This window comes from Dicentrarchus labrax, unplaced genomic scaffold, assembly GCF_905237075.1.
Source record: "Dicentrarchus labrax unplaced genomic scaffold, dlabrax2021, whole genome shotgun sequence".
Taxonomy (NCBI): Eukaryota; Metazoa; Chordata; class Actinopteri; family Moronidae; genus Dicentrarchus; species Dicentrarchus labrax.
The window spans coordinates 24302887-24327557 of record NW_026136721.1 but is presented as its reverse complement, the minus strand read 5'-3'; the positions used below and the strand labels follow the sequence as shown (position 1 = coordinate 24327557).

Sequence of the window (24671 nt, the reverse complement as noted above, 5' to 3'; positions counted from 1 at the left end):
AATATTGAAACGCACGCGGAAACTCCTCACATCCACTTAATACACGGTGCAGCAACGCTCTCTACAGCATGGCAGGATTCAGTCACACCACTAGTGGGCCTACGTGATCACATGACGTGATCACATGACCTCTCGCCAGCATCCTCCTTGCAACAGTTGAGCAGCGCGTTGTGATGCTAGTGAGAAAATGCAAGCACCTCCAGTCCCTGAAGCTACCGGTACTTCAGATGATTTAGTGCCAAGACGTGGGTCTACCTCTCTGGCACGGAAATGGTTTGGTTTCAAAAATACTTTTTTAGCGCAGCGCTCAGAGCGCTTCAAGTTGAAATCTGTTCAACTTTTAACACCGCTGGTGAGAAGACTTGGACTGTATAGTGGTGTGGTCTAGGTGGTTCTAGTTTTGTAATTGTTTTAATCACACTGTTTCTGTTGTAGATAATTAGAATGAAGAGTATATTTTGAAAACAAGCAGTTCGTGAATATAAAAAGAGATACAATTTTCTATTAAATCCTTCAATAATGGAACATTTTCATCAACCAGGATCCTCAAAGTATAATTACAAGTCTAATGTTCTACATATAATATTGCTGTAGCAAATCATTTAAATAATTTTAGGTGACAATTTCTCATTTGTCTTGAGAACAGGAATACTATCTCCATTAATAGCAGCTAGAATTGAGTAGTTAACTTGAAATATTGATCATTGATGTGATACTTTCTAACCAAATGATCTACAATACGCTTTAAAACATGGATATAGTGAGTGCACACACTGATATTTAAAATTGAATAATTTAAGCACAATACTTCCACAATAACAAAACTTTTGTTCACCTGTATATCGATAGGTGCCTAAGAGAAGACCATGAGTCAGCAATACAGAACAAAAGACTCCCGCAACCAATTTCCCTCTACAATTGGAGAAGTTATCCAACCTCTGTGTGGAGTTTATCACAATTCCAAAGACATACAGATTGTCAGAAGTCGCATATTATTGGCAATACATTTGCAATACAAGAATCTTTTGTCTGTGTGCCAAACTGCCATCTTGTACTGTAGTATTAGAGAAAAAATGAGCATGTTTGTAAATGTGTGTATGTGTGACAGATTGTAAGTAAATTCAGACATAGGCTGTGAACATGTTAAGTGTGTAAATATGAATACAGAGCTCAATAAGAAGACATAACCAATACTAATTAAAACATTTAATTTGAAAGTCCTAGAGAACATTTCCCTGACTATTGCAGGTTAATTGTATTACATTTCACAGATCCATTACATGTCTTTAAGCCAATGATGTACCCAGCTTAATAATTAGTGGTTTCATGTCGCTGGTCAAGATGCTATAATGAGTGTGATGTGATTAGGAGAGCCCTCAGGGTGAACTTGGCTCTTCACTGAGGTGAGCACAGAACAATGGTGGAGAAAAGCGAGATATTGAATACCGTGGAGCCAAATGGAACAAAATTAGATAAAAAGAAAGTAGGCATGAAGAGAGGCACTTTTTTACTTTAATACCGCAGATCATGTCAAAACTTCAGGCTAATGGGTTTAGACAGCTCCTCCCGAACATCAGGGAGATGACTGCAGTGACACTGATCGGGATGGAAATTAGCCTAATATATTAGAGGATTGCGACGGTGGCGGTTATGATGACTGTGTCATGGAAGGCACGAATAATGATGATGACAGCAATGACAATGATATTGCCAAGTACATAGGATAGCCTTGAGTGTACTAGCTATTTAGCTAGCAAAGACCAGTAATGTATGTGGTCACCCTGACAAAAGGATACAATTCTGCAATGCACCTCCATATATATGTGTTATGTTAAACCTATTATTTGTACTATATTTGGATAGCGACGTAGTTTGGATGTTAGAGGGAAGGATGGGTGGTATGGGTAATCTGCAGCATAAAGTATGAAAAAACGCTAATGAGATGACCCCCATAATAATAGAAATTCCAGAAGCTCATCTAATAAGTTAATAATGTAAATTAATTTTATTCTTAATGTATAACAGCTTAGTTCATATCAAACTACACTGATTACTAATTTCCATCTATTTGCTAAAAAGACACTATGACTGTAGCTTTACAATCACAGTTGGAGATCTCTAATAGGACTTTATTGATGAATCACCTCATGAAACTGAAATTCGTATGCATGTGCTGCTCTGCCAGTTACAGTGGGATGAACCTATTTAACCCTGCATAGCTCTACCTTACTAAAGGGCAGAGGCATCAACATGTCTCTTCCAATAAGTCCTGATTGACTCACAGACCAACAAGTACTCATTTGCGGGTTCCACCTTTGAGCATAGAGCTTGTTGTATTTGAAACGTGCTTAACCCTCTAAGAGACCTCAATTGGCTTAGTGAATGAAGCCCATTTACGCCAACCCCTACCATGAAACCGATGTGAACGGTGAACCATCATGCAACCACAGCCAGAGAGGCATAAGGGAACCAAAGGGATATTGTTAACATGAGCCTACTAGCCCTGATTGATAGTCTCTGTGGTACCCCAATATCTTAAAACATGTATTCTTCGGGATTCCACTTGGTTTTAGTAACAACCCTGTACAGATCAACGCTGCTGCCCTGCTCCAAGTAGAATGTAAAAGACAGATATTTTAAAGAACTGATTTTACAGATTTCATCATGCTATGAACGAAGCTGACAAAATGATCAATTTATTGCCTTGTATTGATAGTTACAGCTGAAGAGTGACAGAAAAGGAGGGAGAGAGAGAGAGGATGATGCGCAGCAAAGGGCCACAGGTCGGACTCGAACCCTGGGCCGCTGCAATTGCTATAAGCCAATAAGCTAGTCTCTGCTTGGACAGGGGCTTATGCTCCGTCTCTTTGGCATATAAGCAACTGCTTTGTACCTCACTGTTGCCATATGCTTTACATAACAAATCGAACAAAAATGCACAGGGCCAAAGCAATGCAACATCTGCCCCTTTTTCATTCATGAAAATAATATAAAGCATCTTTCTTAAATGTCCTTGGGCTAAACAAGGGTGTAACATCGTTGGATGCAAAGGACAGGTTTTGAGTGTAGCATCAGTCAGATCCTCCCTCATCAGCAAACAGCTGGGGCAGACCAAAAGGGCACACAAATCACTCACTCTCTCAGCTGATGTCAGAGGAAGCAGCAGTGCTGTTTTAAGTGACAGTATGTTAAGAGAGGCCCACATAAAGGCTTCTAGGGCAACGCCCACTGAAAGGCAGTAGAATTAATAACTACCCGACAAAAGGACGGGATGACCAAATAAAAAAACTGAAAACCTTAACAGAATGTGATGAACTCCTTTTGAGTATAAGCTTAAAAGAGCACAAAGCTGACCTGATCAACACAACAGCTCTTCCTCCATATCACCTCTGTACAGTTTGTAAAGTTTGACTGTGCCTAGAAACCACGGATAGCCTGCCCACCATTTGGAATTACAGATGTCCATCTCTCACAGCTGCCAAACATGATGGATAATAGCACCCCATATTCCATAGTAAGTCTTAAGGGTTCTCCATGTCCACAAAACATATGCAGACCGAATGGGCAAACTTGCATGGATCCTTCAGTATCCTTGGAAGAATAAAGTACTAGTCCACTGTTGCACAACCTGACTTCCTTGCTCTTCCACAATTTGACTGAGTCTTAAAAACTGGCTTAAGCTTGAGTATCAGTAAGCTGAGAAGTATGATACACCAATAATTAAAGTACACCCCCCAAACAAAATGGGAGGGCATGTGAGTAAAGAGTTTATCAAAGGGTTTCTGCCTGGAAGCATCTCCATTTGAGATCATCAATTATCCTACCATGCTGAGAACAGCCTGGGCAAGGCCCTGACTCCCTTTCTGAGTCATAAATGGTTTGAGCCCGACTGAAAGTCTTTAACAGCGGTCTCCCTGAGGTGCTAACTAAATTTTGCATCTGTAACCACAGTTACATCATGTTTTTCATGGGTTGTCACCATGACAGGCACCAATAATCCTCTGACCACAACTCTGAGCAGTCATCACTGCAATGGCCCCCTTAGATTGCATGTCCCCATCCTCTGTCAGGATGGAGTAAATGATTAGGTACAATAATCACAGATGTCAAATAAAAGCACTAGTCAGGTTTGGATCTGCCAGTGCAAACATTTTGTGTTATTTACCTGTCCAATTGGCATACAGAGGACAGCATGTGGCAGTAACATGAACTGTATCTTACTTTTGCTGCAAGGTTCAATCTCAGTTTTAAGCGAGGGACTGTGTTTTTGTCAGATTACATTTTAAATCCATATGAGTAAGTGCAAATAAAATGGGTGTCAGACTGCTTCATAACATAAATGTATGACTACTTGCTGCAAACCAAGCCAAAAGACACAATCTGTGTGTAAACAGACCCTCAGTGCCTGAGGCCTCACACAGGTAAACAATAACTGCCTTCCAAACTATATAAGTACATACAGTATGAAAGAAAACTACCTGAAAGCTTTATTTACAGTTGCTGTGCTGATCATTTGTTAACATTTCAGAAAGGCAGGACAGTGGTAGGCAGAGCCACATTGGCGTACATTTTTGCTTTTGATAGCATTGAGTGTGTAGAAAATTCTAGAGGCACAGAAATATTCATTTAAATTATTTATAGCAAAGAAAAAGTCACTGTCACACAATGTGCATGCACAGTTTAGTCAGAAATGTATGTCCTGTTATCCTGGACTGTCTAAATTAGACTTCATGAAATAATACAGCATTTTTGTAAGGTTGGGATGTGACTGGCTATTTTTATCATCACAAAGAAAGGGTCACTGCTCTGTTTTGCCGCTGCAAGCAGTAACTTTATTCAAGGCTTTGCACACCAAGCTGCATGCCAAGCACACATTTCTTAAATTAAAATAAAAGTCAATAATGGCTGAATCTTGAAGTTGTGGTCTGCATTGTGATTTCAGACACAAATTTCTGCACAAACAGCTCAGAAAAAGAGCATGTTTAGAATGTACCCCGATTCAGCAAATTTGCCACTTATGCCAATAATTTAATTCAATAAATGTAATAACATTTCCTCACTGTCCCAGGGAAAGCTATATTTGTATGACCAGTGGAAGCAAGAAGGTGCATACAAGGTCAGTGTAGGATTGTCGAGGAAGTGTGTGTCAAATTAGAAATTTTGACTTGCAGTACAGACTCTTCCTATTTAATGAGGAAGAATTGTATCGTAAGAGTAATGCTTTGGTTGAAGACTTAATTCTAGGCACCATTATGGTGCCCTGACCTGCATTGCTGATATATTTGCACATAACATCCACGCAATTCTTTAATTTCTAAACTGGTGAATATGTGGGTATATGTGTGTGCCCCCATGTATAATTCATGACTGACCTCCACCAGCTTGTTAGCATGTTCACGGAACACCTGGGCGTACTCCTTGACCTCTTTCTCGTTTCCACTCTTAGCCGCTTCAATGAGCACCAACAGAGGGACGTTGGTCTCCAGGAAAGAGTCTGAGATGTGGTCCATCACCGCCTTTCTCAACTAGAATACAGAGGGAGAAAGAGGGGGAAGAGGTCATATCATTAATAACATTGCAGATGACTTCACTGTATAACATTTGGCAATGATTACATATCACTTAGCATTGTAATGAATATGATGTAGTAACATAATGGGGTGGAAGGACGGAGAGTGAGTCAAAGCAAGAGGGAGAATGAAAAAGAGGAGGAGAATTCTCAATAGGCAAGACTGCAAATTGCTTATAAGGTGTCATTTTTCCCATAAGGCCTTTTACTTGGGCAGCCTTTGCGACTTATATCTTTGTTTATGGAATCATTTTGTACCAAACTGGCAGGGGACTGGTTGTTTTATAAGACAGTAAATGGACCCCGATGCTACTCGCTGGGATATCTGATGAGATGCCAGAGGAAACCATATAGAAACCACAACAGACAAGTCCTTTATCTTACACAAAGAGGGAGTATGTCACATGAGATCAAAGGAAGACAAGAATATGTCATGTAGCATCACAGTTTTCACCATTTGTTTTAGTCTCAAAGGCCCTATCATTAATACATTTGTTCTAATTTTCTGCACTACAGACTGCAGAGGTATAAGTGTTAGTGTAAAATTTCACAAATGTACCATAAACGTAATTAATACACAATTAATTCAAGTTTGATTCGCTGTTTTAATACATTATAGCTATTGTTATGTTGTGCTATACTGTAATTGTAACAGCGACATAAAAATGACTGCAGAGTGAAGAAATAATAATTACAGCAGTGGTACCTGTGAAAGTACTTTATTAGAACAGAATATCTTTATTGTCATTGCACAAGTATGAGATTAAGATTGCAGCATCCTTAATCGATGCTATAAAACAAAACAATAAATAAGCTAAAGATAACACAATAAGTCAGATAAAATAACAATAAAGTAGCAGTAAAGTAGCAATAAAGTAACAAACAGTGTCTGGCAGTAGTAAATAGTTCTAAAGTTCAGGTGTGCAAAGCAGCAAGAAAACCAGTGCAGTACAGGAATGTAAATCCCGGGAATGTCTTAAGAAAAACACAATGTGGATGAATGTATTAATTCAGGTTGTTAATTACACCAACTATCATTGTTGTAGATGCAGATATTGAACACCATATCCAGACTGTAACAAAGAATGAAAGAAAGTGGACCCTGCATAATTATATAGCTAATTTGGGTGGCATAGTGCAGTATGTGTGGTGGAGAGCTCAGTTGCGGCAGTGCCACTTAATGCCACTTTATTATTTTTTTTAAACATCAACATCACAAGTAATAAAAATTCAGTAACAAACAATTATGAAGTCTAAACTAAAATAGCATTAATTGCATGCATACCACCCATGTGTACTGTATGGTAACACAGAAAAAAATTTCACCAGTTCAGTTATTACGTCTCCCACACATACAAATAATGAAATTAAATGAAAAACATTTAACTACCAACATAGACGACAGATACTTTTTCAAGCTATCTTCTGAAATAAGATGCAAAGCAAACGTGTGAATATTTCTGAATTGTTTAAGCAGCACGAGAGAAGGTAGAGCAGACTAATAGCTGTGACTGACAAGGGAAAATTCATTTAACCAACAAAAATCATATGTAAGTCTGTCAGTTGCACTTAAATAACCTGCACCAATTACAAATGTAATTGACAGTCCACAGAGCAGAGGAGAACAATGGTGAATTATGCCTTCCTAAGGACACATAATCCATCACTATTGCCTCTGGAAAGAGACTAGATTTGGCCAGTCTAGTGGACATGACAGGTCTGCAAATGTTGTAAACAACCTGGAGCCCACACTCTCTCTAAGCACTCCTTTATCCAGAACTCTATAATCCTGGATCACTGATTTGATGTGTAGTGAGATGCAATGCAAAAAAAATAAATAAATAAATAATAATTCTGAAAGGCTAATAAACAGGCATTTTTGAATTGTAAATATCACATCTTTTTCACTGAGCAGAGAACATACTTGATCAGTACAATTGTGTAACCTTGTTATTATGTCAGTCTGGCAAAGGGAAAAAAAAAAAATCTGAGTTGTTTGCAGGCCTTGGCTGTGACTACCTCACCAATGTTTTTAATGCAGTAAATAAAGTAATGGAGTGGAATGGGGGATGGTGGTAAGCAGCATTTTGAAAATTAATTGCCTTTCCCACAACCTCACAGAGTGTCATAAATTAATACCTAATACTAATTCCAACCAGGTTTTGACAGTAGTATATCCACCCTAGGAAAGTGACAAAGTATACTTAAACATGTAAATATGCATACTAAAGTGCAACAACAAAATGGAAGAGCTGTACGAAATTATCACAGCAGTAAGAAGTGTATATGAAAGGTTGTATCTTGAATCAGGATTGCAGTGCTACTGATGTCTGTCACATCTTGTATTATACAAAAATTGTACAGTGCATTAGTACTGTTTTTTTAAACACACATACAACACATATGTATAGTATAGAGCTTTTTGGAAGGCTTATCTTATCAGGCTACATACATTAAAACAAGGATAGGACTAGGATAGCATAGCTCACAGATAGTCATATTGATACTACATTAAACATTATTAGGATCAAGATGCAATAATTGACATATGTATGCATGTCACCATTTTTAGTTCATAATCAGTCAATAATCCTGTCTTTGTTCAATGTATCCTGATCTCTGTTTCAGGACATACATTTGCATACATAATTTCCTTAAGGCATCTTGCATTTGACCTGTCTCTTGGATGGATTGGCTTGAATTAAATAATTAAAAGCCTAGTAATCAGACCTTTTTTGGTCTGGGTGTAAAGTTTAAAAGATAAAATCATGCAATGAAGGAACTCATGGAAATATTTTTTAGATATCTACTGGGAAGAAACATTCCTTTAAGTTACAAGTTGTTATTGTTGTTACTGCGAAGCAATCACTAGTTGATGGCATATATAGGCGCATATGCATAGGATACGTGTAAGAGAGTGCTAGGCCTCAGGATACTCATGAATGCCCAACAGCGAAACTGATTCTGACGGTGGTTTTGAGTGGAGAAATGATACAGACGAGTGATTTCCCAAGTCGCAGACTCTCCTGCACCATCAGCATTCTAATGCCCACACACCACTCCCACAGAAATAAATCCATCTTCAATCTTTCAGATCTCACCTCCCTCCATGCTCCACCCCCACCGTCTCTCCTCTAACACTCCCTCTGTATTTCACTAACACTTAAAGGAAATAGACCTGGAATTCCAATAGATAGCAAAGGCTCTGCTCATTATAAGTTAGTGGGGCAGCTATTTGTCATGCAATGCAAGAATAGTTTGAGCTCTGAATAGAGCAGGTTTTTGTTTTACATATTCATATTCTAAAACACTTGATATTATGGGTGTCTGTATTGAGTTTCATTTGTGATATACATTGTACACACATAGATTTTATTTTTCCAGAATGCTATCAGCATGCTGGCTGAGGAGATGTTACAAATGGAACATAGCAGTCAGCCAAGACTGCTGTCATGATAGATACACAGACAAACAGGTAGAAAGATGAAGGTATACTTTATGGCTAAGAGGACACTATATGTATTCTATATTTGAATGCTACATGATACAGTGATATTCAAGACAATAGTACGCTTCTAACAATTTGGGGAGAACCGTTGCACAACATGCACAAAGCGAGATACATGACATGCTGTTGAAAGCAACTTTTTCCAAGGTCAAAATTTAATTTTCATGTACAAGGTCCATAAAGAATTGATTTTCTGAGTTTGGCATTTGACTCTGGCCTGGCTGTAGCCCTGACCTCAACACCATCCAACCCCTAGGATGAATTGGAAGGTCAACGGGGAGCCAGTCCTTATCGCCCAACATCTGTGCTTGACCTCATGCTATATTGGCAGAATGGGGTCAGGTTACAAATATGAGTAATTAATCGATAGTTGTCAGTATATCCAATGGTACTCAAGAAATAAACTGTCAATAATTCAGCAAACTTCATTTTCCAAAATGTAAACAATATACAACGAGGCTTGAATTATATATGGATGTGTACACAACATTTAAATGATTCTGGTTCAGTTAGACAATTAGGAGTCGGCTACCTGTGAGTGAGTTAATTAATTATGCATTTGAATAAATAAATATGTGGAGTTCCTTAATGGATCAATGTGCTTTTTATGGAAGAAAAAACATGTACATTTCTAAATGATTTTTGCAAAATGGTTCATGTTAATGGCTTTGCTATTTCAGAATTTGGGACCTTCTTGTTTTATCTCTTCATCATACCTCTTAATACTATAAACTACATCACTTTACTCTTGCCATTCAAAGAGGAGAGGTAGCTAAAATTAACAGCAGTGAATCCCACCTGATACTGAAGTGGCAAACAAGAAGCTCTGTGACATAATTAAGATGATGCATATGCTTAACAAAACTTGACAGATGAATATATGTGTTGCTTACTGATAAGTGGGAGGGCTGTGTGATCTTCAAAGATGAGATTAGCATTCATTTGGGACATTTGCTTTTTAATGGGGAAAATGTTTGCATTTTGTGGGATTAGACACCTGCTCTCTCACAAAAACAGATGCATGAGGGAAACTGTTGCTACAGTGTATGACTCACAAACACAGAAATGAATTCATGTTCAAAGGGTTGCAAAAATATAGACAGAATTATCACATGTACACACATGCATTCAGAGGCAGACTCTGCCAACTTGACTTGTTTACGATTCAATAGAGTCTTAACACATGCAAACAGTGGGAAGCTTGAATCTGAATTTGAAAGGGAAGAACGTGCTGCATTTCTGAATGTTTACAGTTGCATTTCAGTTTCTGTTATGTTTCACTTGTGATTCAGAACACATAGTGGTGGGTACCTTAGGGTCAGCACAGGAAAGTTTCTTATTAAAATGTCAAGAGCAATCACACCATAAATGCCTGGAGTCACGGCTGAGGGGAAACAGCCTGAGCAAATCAAAAATTAAGTAATAGCTCTCATATATGATATCTATCAGGGAGCATGGGAAGATGATTAGTGAGAGGAGAGGAGGGAATTGAAAGGGGGAAAGAGGGACTGACTGATCATCAACAATCTAAGGACAAACACATTAGACACCTCATCTCAGAGCCTTCATTTAATGTGTCCTGCAAAATAAAACACTAGCCAGGGGAATCTAGTTTTAAAAATAGAGAAGGTGCATAAATGCTGCTTTTACATTGAAATGTCCCCAAAGGAGAACTGGCAATGGCAGATGTTATTCATGACACACTGTTGATTACCTGCATCTAATGCAGTTTTTTAAAATTAATGATGGGTAATCTGATTAAAATATGTAACTGAATGTATCCTTTCAAGTAGCACTGAATTGTAACCAAACTTGTCAACCAGTTCCACTGAATCTCTTCCAGTATGACATGTACCTGTCATTATATAAAGATATACGATGCCCCATACAATTAAAAGTTGCGTGTGGTGACACATAAGAAAATTAAAAAATCAAATCAGTGTTTCTGGTGACAGGCAGAACCCTGGCAGACTCACTTCAGGAAAAAGTCAAGAATCATCAGACTTTTCAACGGGAATGACACTAAGCCTTAAGGAAAGTGTTTCCCAACATTTCTTCTGCCATGGCATACATCTGAGTTAAAAATAAATTCCAGGGTGCCCCACTAACCATTACTCACTAAATCGTTCTAAAATACTGCATACATTTGGAAATTAATGTGTGTATAATTTACTGGAATTGTGAAACTTAAGCTGGTCTCAATAAACTTGAAATTGAATTAATGGTAAAAACATCCATTGTCATTGAATGCAATCATGGGTTTTGCAGAATCTTCTTATATCAACATTCTGTCTGGCAATAAGGTGAGGTGTGAGCAAGCTTTGTCTGTGGTGATAAAGTCTGGATTCAGCAAGCTGGGCCTCATATTGAACTAAATCATATTGTAGTATAATGTTTGTGTGCATGGCTGTTTGTAATTGTGATTTAGTTATATTTGAACATGCGTTATTTATTGGCCACTTTGCCAGCTGTAAAAACAACAGTGACATATTATCATCTTATAAAGTTGATATGGCAAACTTGTTAGAAAACAGCTGCCACTTACATAACTAGGAGATACAGAGCAATATTATCATTCACTTGAAGTCACATCTCTGGCTACCTGGCAAATGTAAATCCAATATTCACTCTTCTTTTAGCTTTATTTATTTATTTTTTGTCTCTAACAACTACTGAGGGAAGTATCTGGCTTCTTAGCTGGTAAATGCTCCACTATGTTCACCAGCTAAGAACTAACTTCATCTTTCTGGTACTGGCTGGTAGCATACTCATTGTATGCACCTAAACCGCTGCCTGCTGCATTTAGAACTGATGCGGATGAGAGTGAACCATAACAGAAAAGTTCAAGGTTCAAGGTTGTCTATAGTCATTTCCACATCCAGAGTACACAGGAAGGAAACGGTGGTCCAAGGTGCCATATAAATACCAATGATACACACAAAAGCTGGGGGAGTGCTGTAACGGGAGTGCTGTAACGGGAGTGCATCGCGCATGACGAATGAGCCCAGTGGTAATTATACAATGAGTTGAAACACTCCACAGAGCTGAAGGAAACTGCAAAGTTGGGTAATCATTTTGTGTGGGTTTGTTTTATTGAGTGACGCCTTTCATGCAGAAGTAGCCGTGTGACCATTGTTAATATAAACATTTGGATGAAAGCCGCTTTAAGTCAAATTAATTTTTTTTGTCTTTATTGTTAACCGCTTATTATCTAAAAATATAACTTTAATTTATATATATCCATGTTTATAAGTCAAGCTATAAACATGTGATGCCTCCAAATGTGGCTGTGTATTTTCCAGTGCCTGAGATAACAGGGAATTTTCAATATTATAGTTAATGAAACTTTAATGCGTAGCCTCAAAACATTTTGCAGGAAAAGAGCAAAAGGATTCACAGATAATCTGGAATTGTTAGTCTAAACAAAGAATTGCATCTGACAAGATTCGTGGCAGCTGTTTCTCCTTAACATGATAACCTTCAACAATTAAAAACAGCTGTACTAATCAACAAACCAATGGCAGGAATGGAAATGATTTCAACATCCCAAAGCAGAAAGAGAGGGAGAAAAAGAGAGAGATAAAATATGTGAAGCAGTTGTGCTACAGGGAATCCTGGAATCAGCCATCAGTCAAAATACGGCCCAGAGAGATGACTTGACAGATGCATCCATTACAGGCAGGATGACAGGGGGTAGAACACATGGCTCATTTCCAACAACTTTGTCGGGTTGGTTACCTAGTGAATACTAATTAACGGAGGAAATACATTGAAATCCTCACATGTCACATTAAAGGTTTGAACTTCTTATTTTTATTTTATTTATTTCACATTCCTGCCTGCTCAATTTCCACCTGTCCTGCTGCCAAGTGCACATTTAATTCTCTTTTATTCCTAGTAAAAATTATTATTTGTTGCATTTCCACTGATAATTACAGTCATGGTTTTGACAGCAAACAGAATTTCTAAATGTGCTGCCTTTTTTGGGAATATAAGGATTATATCTGTTGAGTAACACATTTTGCACATATTCTCTGTTATTATGAAACTGAACAAACTACTTCATGTTCTTGTCTGTTAGAGAGACAAACTGCACCTCTTTTCCAAGGGTCCTCACCTAAATAACCACTGCTTTCCATGTTTCAGAGACTCCTAAATTGACTTACATTCATGTAAAACGACAAGTGAGTGACGGCCTATGCCATTATACCAGTCTCAGACTTTCAATGTAGTCACATGAGGGGCACATGCTAAACAGGCAGCCTATAGCAAGTAAAACAGGACCTAAGCACGGGCCTTAACTCTAATGCATTAACCTACCTATTTATGCATGTATTCATTAACATTAATGTAGGCTTGATGACCAGCCTGACTTGCTAAAGCTAAGTCTAGGGCAGTGATAAACTTGAAGAGTGGATGAAAACAGACCAAGTCATGGGAGAAAAGTACAATCTGGTCTGATTCCAAGAAAGGCAGAATTTCTAAATAAGACTGATACCTAAAAAAAAAAGACTGATACCTAATTTTTAAAACATGCTGTTATGCAGTTATTATATCAGGCTCAAGTAAATGCATTTACATGCAAATTTATTAATGTAAAGAATTTCAGAAAACACATCTGATTTGTTATGTCTATAAATAAGTTGAACTTTAAAAAATGGCCACTTTCAACTTCCAGTTTGGATTGCTTTTCAAGCTTGAGTTGGTGGGCTAATTACTGAGCTACAGAATGCTAGGATCACTCATTAGCTTGCCTTGACATTTTATTCTTGTGATCTGTTAAGACACCTCATTTGGCATCAAGTTCCCTACCAGAAAATAAGGTCAAAGCTCAGTTGATTTCATGTTAAATTTGAATTCAATCTGTATTTGCTGATGCGATTGCCATTTCAAGTGGATTTAGTGAAGTGAAACAATTCTTAAGCAGTGTAAAGCTACTGTGTTTCTGAGCATGGTCTTACGGCTATATGGGCTCAACCACCATCTCATCACATATGAAGATAAGACTATGAAGGTCTTATGTTTATGTGTTATCTTATGTTTATGTTTTGTTCTTTTTTGCACAGGCACAATATAAAATACAGTATTAGTGTTTTATCGTTATCAGAATAACAATGTATAGCAAATTATCACTGAAAGTAGCCCCACTGCTGTCAGTACCAGATGTACAGCGGGAAAGCAGAGAGTCACCTGCTGCTAAAAAGCTGGTAAGGCATAAGGGGCACTGACTTATGAAGATTAAGTTTTAGACAAAGACAAGGTCTGGCTAAACTGTAGCTTGTTGTCTCGGTGTAATGTTGTCAGGTGATTAAAAAAAAGTGCATACAGAGTTGTTTATCCTGTTTTGGGCTGGCAAGAAAATATGTTAATTTCAGTGCATTGACCTACTGAGCAGCATGGTCAAGCCTTCAAAGAGCCTAGGGTTTAGACTGTTAATAAATATTTTAAATAAAGACCAACTGTGTAATCATTGTGGATGGAGACAGGGATAACAACAAGTTGCCAAGCTGTAATCATGAAGTAATCATAAAAGTCATGAAGGCTGGTTCAACATTTGCTTGCACATCCTTGAGTTATCTCGTGTGGATGGAAGACCTACTTTTAATGTCATGTTGGTAATCAAGCATTCTTTTAATATTTGTATGATGCAAAGAGCTGTGTAGTTATGCTACCCTGCATTGGCTCCATCAGACTGGGTAGTGTTGTGGAAAATTTACATTTACTGAGAAAACAAAATAGGGGGTGGGAACGACATGCTTGCCATCTACCAAATTTGCCCTGGATAACAGACAGCTTAGTATTGTCTTGTATGTATACACAACAGCATGAAAGAAAAAACAATGCCGCATATCTCTGGCAGTGTTGTCACAAGGCTTGTTCAGTCTTACCTGCTCCCATTTCACAAACGCTGTCTGTCATTTGTGCTTGTCTCCTCTAATATTTGATCCTTCCTTTTCACAATGGAGATGGTGAAGACTGAGACGCAACTGTGCTCCTCCCCTCAGGAAGGTCTTGTGTCTCTACACGCTGCCACTGACTTGCAAAACTCAAAATGTTTTGACATAATTACAGTATCATAGCTCTATGTAATGCCTGCATGTGTGCTATGATTTTGCCCTCCCATCTAAACTCAAAGCTCAAACAGACCGCCTATTCTGTCAAGCCAACCCCTGAGTCAATAGAACATCCTGTCAGAGTGAGTACCGCCTGGCAGTCTGTTAGGCAGCCTCACCAAATGCCCAACGGGAGGGAGAGTTATAGCCTCCCATCTGGAATGATCCCCTGGTCTTAAGAGGTCAGAGAGGACACAACCAGAGCTACTCTGTGCAGGTAGCTATTGTCAATTTTGCCAGAGTGCCTCTCCTGCAAAAAAGAAAATTTCTTGCACTGCATGACAGGAAAGTGTTTTTTAGGAGTGAAACTGTATTCAGTGACCACAACTGATGTCCTGTTGGTTTATGAATGGGCAAGATGTCTGCTCAAATGTACTCACGATCTTTACTAGAGGATGTGCAATACAAGTCATGAGATTTTGTCTGTTAATTAATTAGAATTGAAAGAGTACCTCAGAAGCATACTTGAATAATTGAGTTAAATCAACAGACACTTATGTGTGCTCATTAAGTATCTTCTTTTTTTCAAGTATGGTGTCAACATTTTTTTTTGTACTCCACAAGATCCAACAGAGGAGAGCCAGATTAATCTTGGCTTCAATGAAAATGAAAAAGTAAATCAATATTGCTTTTGAGTTTTTACGTTGTGTATAACAACATGAATCATCTACTTATTCATCCGCTTTTGGAATGTGGAAGGTGGTTTTACTGCAGCTTCCTGATACAATTCTTCTGAGTATGAGAATCAAAAGTAGCAAGACGGATACATTTCACCGAATGCCTGAAATACATTTGATTGTTCATTAAAATGTTTGGCATGGTGTACTTAGTTCACCATGTCTTGATACATACAAATAAAATGCAAGCTTGGAACACTGTTCAGAGGGCATGTTATAAAAAAGGAATTATACTGACATAGAAATTTAAGGAGTGCTCTAATATGTGATCAAACTGGATACTTAATATGTGATCTAACAGCATCAAAATGGTGGCATGGTATGTTAGTTGATAGGTCCTGTACCTCACAGCAAGATGGTTTTGAGTCTTGATGTTGGTCCTGTCTGTGTGGATGTTGCATTAGGTCTCCATGTTTGCTGTTTTATTGAAGTTTCACATGCCAAAGTGAATTAGAAAATGAGCGTATGGGAACCAAAGAAGTTGTAGGTCTATAAAGTGCTGTCAGATGCCTTTCTTGTGTGTGGTTCAACTAAATTTCTTGCAGTGGTCGTTTGTGTATGTATGTCTATTTATACTAGTGATAGACCAATTAATTGGTCAGTGGATTAATAGGTCAGCCAATTAATAGGGCCAGTTATCTAGCATTTTGAGATTATCAGCATCGGCCGCAGGTAGTGCATGTCAGTGTGGCTGCTGTACTATAACGCTGATGCATCCTGCTGTAAACATATGGCTGAATTTGCTATAAAATAGAATAGAATTATACATGACTTTTCTTTGTTTTGATATCAGCATTATATATCGGTAGACCTGCTCTCTAAATATCGGCCATTGAATTCATATTGGCCAACCACTAGTGACCCAGGATCCAGGCTCAAAGCATATTCTCCAATAAACCACCTGTGATCATTAATAATTATGGAATATCAAGCTTATATATTATATATGTTATAAATTATATTATGTTATATGTTATATTGATGTCTGTCTATGTACAGTGCTTCTGGCACTGTAAAAACTGACCATGAGGCCATTAAAGAATACATTTAGTGATATGCTACATTTTGTTATTGTCAACAAATGTCACAGAACAACCAAAATCAAGAATGAATTGATCCTGCCAACAAGTATTTCCTGATATACTCATTCCTCTCTGCCACAGATCTCTTTTGTTGTACAAAAAACATTAATAACACATCAGTGAGACATGTTCCCTAATTAAGATGAACATGGGCACTGTAGTTTTTATGTGATCAATTCCACCTACACTGTCCTGCTGTAAATACAGACCAGAGCATTGAATCTGCTGCTGAAATTAGTCCCCAACAAATACACTACTCCTGTTAGAAAAATGGTTAGGAAATGATTAAGCCTTAAAAATAAAGAATGTATATGTATATGTCTGATCTAGATTTTAGATTTATGTCCTCAGTGGAGAGGAATGGAAAAGTTGTAGGAAAGTGAAAAGTTGAAAAGTTTTGAGAGATTCTTTCATAGTGTATATACTGAAAATATATTGTTAGCCTTAAGCTATAGTGCAGTTTATGTAAAAAAAAAAAGTGTATAGGGTCTAAAATGGATATCAAGATGTAGAGATCGAGATGTAGCATGAATGATGTACTCACCTGTCTGCGCAGGTCCCTGGTCTTTTTGGTCATCTTATCAATGGCTGAGTTCAATGGGTCACCTTTCTCTTTCCTGCCAGTCTGTGAAGGGAAACAAAAACACCATGTTAATGCACTTAAAGTACATGCTATTACAATCCTTTCACCAACATTGCGTCTGTTTTTACATCAACATTGCACATAATATTTATTTTTGAAATGACTTTCAAGTGGTCCATGATTAGAGTCGGTGAAAACATGACTCAACCAGTTTTGGTATGTTATCTAACAACTAGCCTGTCTGGCAAATATCAATGTATTTGTCGCCAATTCCCGTGTGCTGCACTTCCTGTCACTGCCAACTCCTACTGGTGGCTTTAGGAGGGTGTTGACTTCCATGTGCTTCACCTGATACACGCGGAGTCACCAGCTGCTTCTTCTCACCTGACAGCGGGGAGTTCCACTGGGAGAACAGCACGGAACTTCTTGCTATTCCAGATTCCCCTACTCTCCAGTTAACACGCATCCCGACCAACTAGGAGTCGTTAAGGCAAATACGAGGACACACCCTCTTGCTGTCTTTCATACAGAAATATTGCCAACTGTGCCTTTGAAAAGCCTGGCCAAGGAAGAGGCTCCACTTTCTGCTATGCCACGTGGGCTCCCCATTTACCACTTACAAGCTCTACTGTTTTTGCTCAGAGACCATGGATAAGAGTGGGGTGATTTATACTACTCCAGTTATTAGATTTCCACTTTTACTATCTAACTTGGGATGGAAGCTTGGCCTGAAGGTTAGAAATATGCTGTCATTGTCTTGGAGTGAATTTCTGCTTCAGGACACACGTAAATTATCCTGTACTCTGATCCCTCAAGAGAAATATATGCATACATGTGTGTCTCAGGCAGTGGAAAGTGGTAAAATCATAAAAGTGCTGTTCTGAATGTACTACATAAGACTGAAGGTTGACTTTAACTATAATAAATGTAAGGTATTGTCACTAGTTTATTGAACAGATATTTGTATAACATTTAACAGGTTGCCACAGCATGATGAAGATAATTGTTACTGCTAGAACAATACAATTGATTACTATGTATCATCACAATTCTAGTATAAAAGTATAATATGTTTAGTATATGTTACTGTTTTAAGATCAAACCCTTTGCTTTTAAAAAATGTAAATAAGTGTGGGAATTGGGACACAGCACTCCTTAGAAGACACAGAGTGCACTCCTTAGAGGTGAAGAATGTGCTACATTTACTGCTATGCTGCAAACCCTCGCTGAGGTACGCACGGTTAACTTCGGCATGAAGTCAAAAGCCACCACACTTCAAAATAAAGGTTTATAAATAATGATTCATGTTAATTACTCTGTCCTTTTATTTTGAAAACTGACAAATGAAAAAAGTCTAGCTCATCTGTCTTTTGAAACCTGTGCTATACATCAATATAAAACTTAAACTGAGGAAGTTGTTTCTGGATGGTGCGATTGATGTATGGAAATGCTGTGCTGATTGTTCACAAAGACAAGTAACCAAATCTTCTAATTTCATATCCTCTGGGTAGTTGTGGCTTGTTTTATTAAAATATTTTTGAAGAGAAAAAAAAAGGTTAGCAGGATGATCAACAGCTTGTAAGACACAGTGATCTGTAAAAGCAATACCAGCATGCAAAATTAGTTGTGTCGTTGCCTGGCAACCATTTGAAAGTCCTGCCCAGCATAGCATGACGACGAACAACCACAATGCTCATCAGCTTTTGCAGAAAAAAACACATAACTGGTGACATGAATTGCCATTCATCCATGCCTGTTTCATATGAGGATTTCTTTGAGACAAACTGACCACAGCTCCAGAACAACAGGGCTTCACGGTAAAGGGGCTATTTAGTCGTTATCATGTTTAATGAGACACAAAATGTGGTTGCTTATCTCTGTGTTGCTGCACTATTGTCCTGCCCTTTTGATAATTGAGTGGAACAGAACACCTCATATCTATGTGTCACAAAGAACTAATTGAGACCCCATCAAATACCCACCTCATTGTAAACTCACCCCAAGGTTAACGTTGATTGTCATTTTCAATGCCTTGGTCACTATCAGGTTGTAAAATTACTGTTTCCACATTAGTTCTGAATATGCCTCCTATCACACAAGGGAAAGCAGTGGAGAGGGACGGCTGTTACTGTGAACTCGGGCCCACAACATGGTGACATTGACTACACAAGCTCTTTCTTTGAGGTCCCATTTGGCTCAGGAAGTATGTCAGCTATATCAAAGAACTTTAGCGCCATGCAACTATCAGTGAGAAAAACAACTAGTCCGAACCCACTTTATCTTCTCCTGTCTTACAAAAGACTTGACATTCAAGGAGATGCCAACTTCGGGATAAACAACCACAATATTTTTTGCAGTTTCTTCAATCTGGATTTGTCACACACCAAGCTCAACATGTGTTGTATTGTGAGTGCGTGCTGTGGGGGAATTCACATGTGTGCAAGGTCACTGATGTGAAAGTGCTGCTCAATGAAAAGAGCCTGTAGCCATAAAAACAGATATGATTCCCTTTTCTCACTAATGTATTGCTGGCTTGCCCTTGGCCAAGGCTCATATAGCACGAGTTTTCTTTCATATGGATGTTAAACATTAGGAATGAGCCATTTATCTCCTAGCTCATACTACAGTTAGTCACCCTCTCTTCTAATAGCAATCACACAATGCAGTCATTTTTTGTGGAGCAATGCACCAACATGAAAGGAGAAAAACTGGCACTCATAATGTGAACAATATGTTTGAGATTCGATCCCATATTCAACAAAGATTACCTGACCTGACCCCAGCACTTCTACTGTACCGTGTGGGGGTGGTCTTATTATATTTGCAAGAACACGTCTTTTGGCCAATTTCCGATTGACATAGGGGGAGGAGGTGAAAGGAAGATAGCATTCAGTTGCCTTCCATTATGCGCCACACACTTATACAAGCTCTCACACTTTGATGTGCATGCACAGACAAGCTCTTCTATGCCAAAGCAGAGGACATGACAACATTAGTCATTGTGCTGCCTAAAGAGCCTAATGTGTCATTAAGGCACCAGAGGGACGCAAAGGATTAAAGATGCTCACTGCCAAAAATAAAAAGGGGCTTAACTGGAACCTTTCTGAGGACACTTCAGACATTTTCACATGTATATGTATAACCAACAACCTTAATTGAACTGACGAAAGAGAAAAATGTTCAGGCTCCTGACTCATAATTTATATAACCGATATACACACCAATAAACAAAATTGATGTGTGTGTGTGTGTGTGTGTGTGTGTGTGTTTTGTTTTGTTTTTCATTTTCTGGAATCGGAAATCCCAGCTGTTATATTTCTCAAAACTCTGACTCTTTAATCTGAGTTAAGGAGATTAAAACAGCACAGTGATGTCAGTCTAAAGGGACAAAATCCAGCACCTGTTATTTGAGCCCACATTGACAACTAAGCAGTGCTTTATTGGTGAGAATATTTTCTTACAAATGCTACAGCTCTCTGTTTCATCTTGTATCTTTACTGTCAATGCAGCATTCCGAGGACACTTACAGTGAGTCTACAGGGCTACCATTATTAAAACATGCTTCCCTTATACTGTAAAAACTCCGTTAAGATGCAATAACAATGTATTGCTCATGCTGAGTGTCCTGCAAAATATAAAACTCCAATTAAAAACACTATGCACGATTTCCCCATCACAAATTTTATATACAAGGCAGTCCAAAATGATGAATCATAGGTTAGTCAATGCGTCAGGCTCATATTTACCCCAGTCAGTCAAAACTTTGATATGTGTGTGTATGCATATGCATATGCGTGTGTTGGTGCGTGAGAAACATAGTGAGGCAGACGAGTGGAGTCACATTCTAGTATTTATGCGTCTATGGTGTTTATCTGTGAAACTATTTGACTTCCCTCCATTCCCATCCAGGTGTGCCCTGTGTGTGTGAGCAATTTGCACTCTCCAACTCGCAGACATTAAAAGCTTGACAACACAGTTGGCTGTTGATTCAATTGTCTCCCATACAGCAACATTGATTGCTTAGTTTTTGACTGCCACAAAATGGAATGTGCATGTTCGGTTTTTCTGGTAAACACAAGTCCCTGTGGTGTTTTGCAGACAATGTTCCCAACTGTCCCCATCCATTATTTTCCACCCCCCGGTGTGCACTCATTCATTCTCAGTTGGGGGGAGGAAGACAGAGGAGGGTGCCTGAAAATACGCAGTGTGCAGGGTAATGGAAGCAGTAGCAGTGGAGTTGTTGCCCACTCAGGAGACGGCTGGTGGACGGTGCATGCTGGTGGAACGGCTGAGGGCCCTGAGTGTGTACGCTCTCTCAGGCCCTCCTAAAGTAAGTTGTGTAATTCAGTGGTGCGCCGCAGCACAAACTGCTTCACTGCATTTCTGACCTCAAACCCTGTAATGGTGGAATAAGACGTAGAGTAATGTGGGAAGAATGTGGCACTTAGTTTTAGGTATGTTGGCTTTCCATTTATTTCGAACTGCAATAATAATTTAAGCTAGGGCTCAAATTCAAGTATTATTTAAATGATAAAAAATAAAGAGGTGCATTACATGGATTCATATTCAAGTGTTTTTTAGTAAGCCTGGTAAACAATATATTTTACCTCATGATTCTTTTGATTTCTTAATCCAGACTGTTTTTTTTTTTTAAAGTAAATAAAAGCTTATATTTCTGGAAAGAAAGGAATGAACAGACTTAATGAAAATGTAGGCGATCAATATTTCTCTGATGTACTAACAAGAAAAGGTGACAGCAGTCACTCATTAATTGAACTAAATTCATTTTTTTATCACCTCGTCTCTGTTCCTCCTTTGAAACTAATGCAATAAAAAATGACAATGGCAAGACAACGCTGAAACCGAGGGATGGTGAATGAAGTGAGGAATGAATCTGGTAATTCATAAGCAATAACATGGCAAATCAAAGGAATGGGCAGATGAATCAGAGAGAAGAAAATAGAAGACAGGTGGGGGAAGAAAAGGGATAGGCACGAGGCATTCTGTCTCATTGTCTCCGAAGATCAATGTGTTAAATGACATCAATTCCGGCTCCTTGTCAATTCAATTAGGCAGGAGCGAGAGGTACAATTACTGTCCAATGTGGTTATACTGTCTGCAGCGAGCTTAAAGGGGAAGGCATGCTGATAACGAGAGGGTGAGCAAGTGTTTGTGTATGTGTGAGCCCGGGGTGGGGGTTGATAATGGTGGTAACATGTTGGTCGGGTTACCAGCAGATAATGGGTAGCTAGATCCTCATTAAGATAAGTTGTGCTCCCTCAGCTGTAGTGCCATAGATGGCCCAATTTGACTTGTTCTCATTAAGTGGAACTTAAAGAGGTGCAGCGGTGGCTATCAGCTAGTTTGATTACAGGATACTGAAAAAGAAAACACGCTGCAATGCCCACGGCTGGAAAAAATACTTCCAGATGAGTGGTTCAGATTAGAATTTCCTTCTTCGTTTTTTAAATGAGATGACAGAGCAACATGGCACAGAAATAGATGCCATATCATAATCTTATTATAGCCATTATAAACCCCTGGCAAACTAATAGATGCACAGTGCAGGCAATATGCAACGCTGAAGCAAATAAGCACAGAAATAGCATTTACAATACAGTGTGTTTTTGTGTGTGAGAAGATCGAGACTAACTAAAGGACTAATTACATAACAATGGAGGTCCAGCTTCATGGCTTGTAAAACATATTTATTGTCAATGCTGGGAATAAGTTTATCACAAAAACAGAAGATAAAAACTTAAAAACTGCCATTGTGCACCTTCACCTTCCACAACACCAATCAACACAACTGATCCGACAAGAAGGTAGCAGGGGTGCGGACACAGCTTGACCTTGATTTGTGTTGTAATGGAGCAAGGCACTGCAGATTGCTGAGCAGCATTGCACTGTACACAAGATTTTGGATGACATTAACAGAATGCATTATCTATACATCTTGACTCTATATGTAACATGCTTTGGCTATTCTTGTGACTGTCTCAAATAAGTAGTTTTCATGCCGCTGTTTACAGCAAAATAAAACAAATGAAAAGGGAATTTAATGTCAGTTCTATCTTTCATGTGTTTGTAGCATCGATTGGTGCACCACATATAAGTTATCCTTTATGTTTCACAAATTGTACACATCAGTTACAATTTTGAGGATGGCCCCACAGAATGCTTGTTCAGCCTATTTTATTACAACAAAAGAGGCAACACATTTTTCACTGTGATTACCAAAAATCATAGCTTTGTGTTCTTGTGTTATTGATGAATTATTTATGAAAGTATATTTTATCATGCTATCGATAAGCAAAAGTTATCATATCAGGTTAGTAAGCTAGTTAAATGTTTATCAGGTATATGGTCAATAAACCTTTAACTGACCATTTATAACAATAATGTATTTCGTCATTTATTGGCAATGTTATTGAAAATAATGGATTTATTGATAGCAGCACACAGACATGCATATATAAGCCTCTCAAACCTATTAAAATTACGTGGTGGAAGAATGAATGCGTATCCCAAGCTTCTGTGTGGAGCCTCAGGACAGCCAGTACCCTCGTAACCCACCCATGTGCTGCATAGTATGAGGACTTCATGTCTTCTCTCCTCTCACATTGTCACCCATGGTATCTATAACGGTGTTGTTTGAGCCTGGCAGTCTCCTGTAAGTTAGAGTTAATGCAGCCGAGAATGACACTGCCTGAGGAGGAGCCGGAGTGCCTTCTGGCACAAGCTCTCTTATGTTTAATGGCTGATGCCGTTTGCTTACTCCTCTCATTACACTGGCTCATGTTTAGACTGTGGGCCTGTCACTGGCTATTAGCATCTGTGGTCAAGCAGGCTGTGGATGAGAGGAAGCATCTGGCTTATCATCAAGCACATCGTAAGTCAGAGATGAGCAGTTTGTTTAGGATGGGGTAGACACAGATTGAAGGATTAAAACCCAGTGTGCGTGGATACCTGGTTAATAGGTAGATTAATGCAACACAAAAACAAAATCACGAGTCATAAAAATGAAAAACTGAAGAATAAACTCATACTGTATGTACATAGAGTATAGTATCTTAGCAACGTGTTTGTATTCACTAAAGGAACTATAACTGAAGATTGTTTCCATACATGCATATAGT

The 24671-nt window shown here is 38.5% G+C and overlaps 1 protein-coding gene across 2 annotated transcripts in view; it reads right to left on the bottom strand.

Annotated features, from left to right (window-relative positions):
• ctnna2 (catenin (cadherin-associated protein), alpha 2) overlaps positions 1-24671 on the bottom strand; it is a 307283-nt gene that overhangs the window by 67067 nt on the left and 215545 nt on the right. For both annotated transcript variants that reach the window (XM_051384990.1, XM_051384991.1), the window contains exons 8-9: positions 17494-17574; positions 5373-5525 (exon numbers count right to left, since the gene is read on the bottom strand). In XM_051384990.1, the coding sequence (XP_051240950.1) occupies positions 5373-5525; positions 17494-17574 (234 nt within the window). The remainder of the gene's footprint in view (positions 1-5372; positions 5526-17493; positions 17575-24671) is intronic.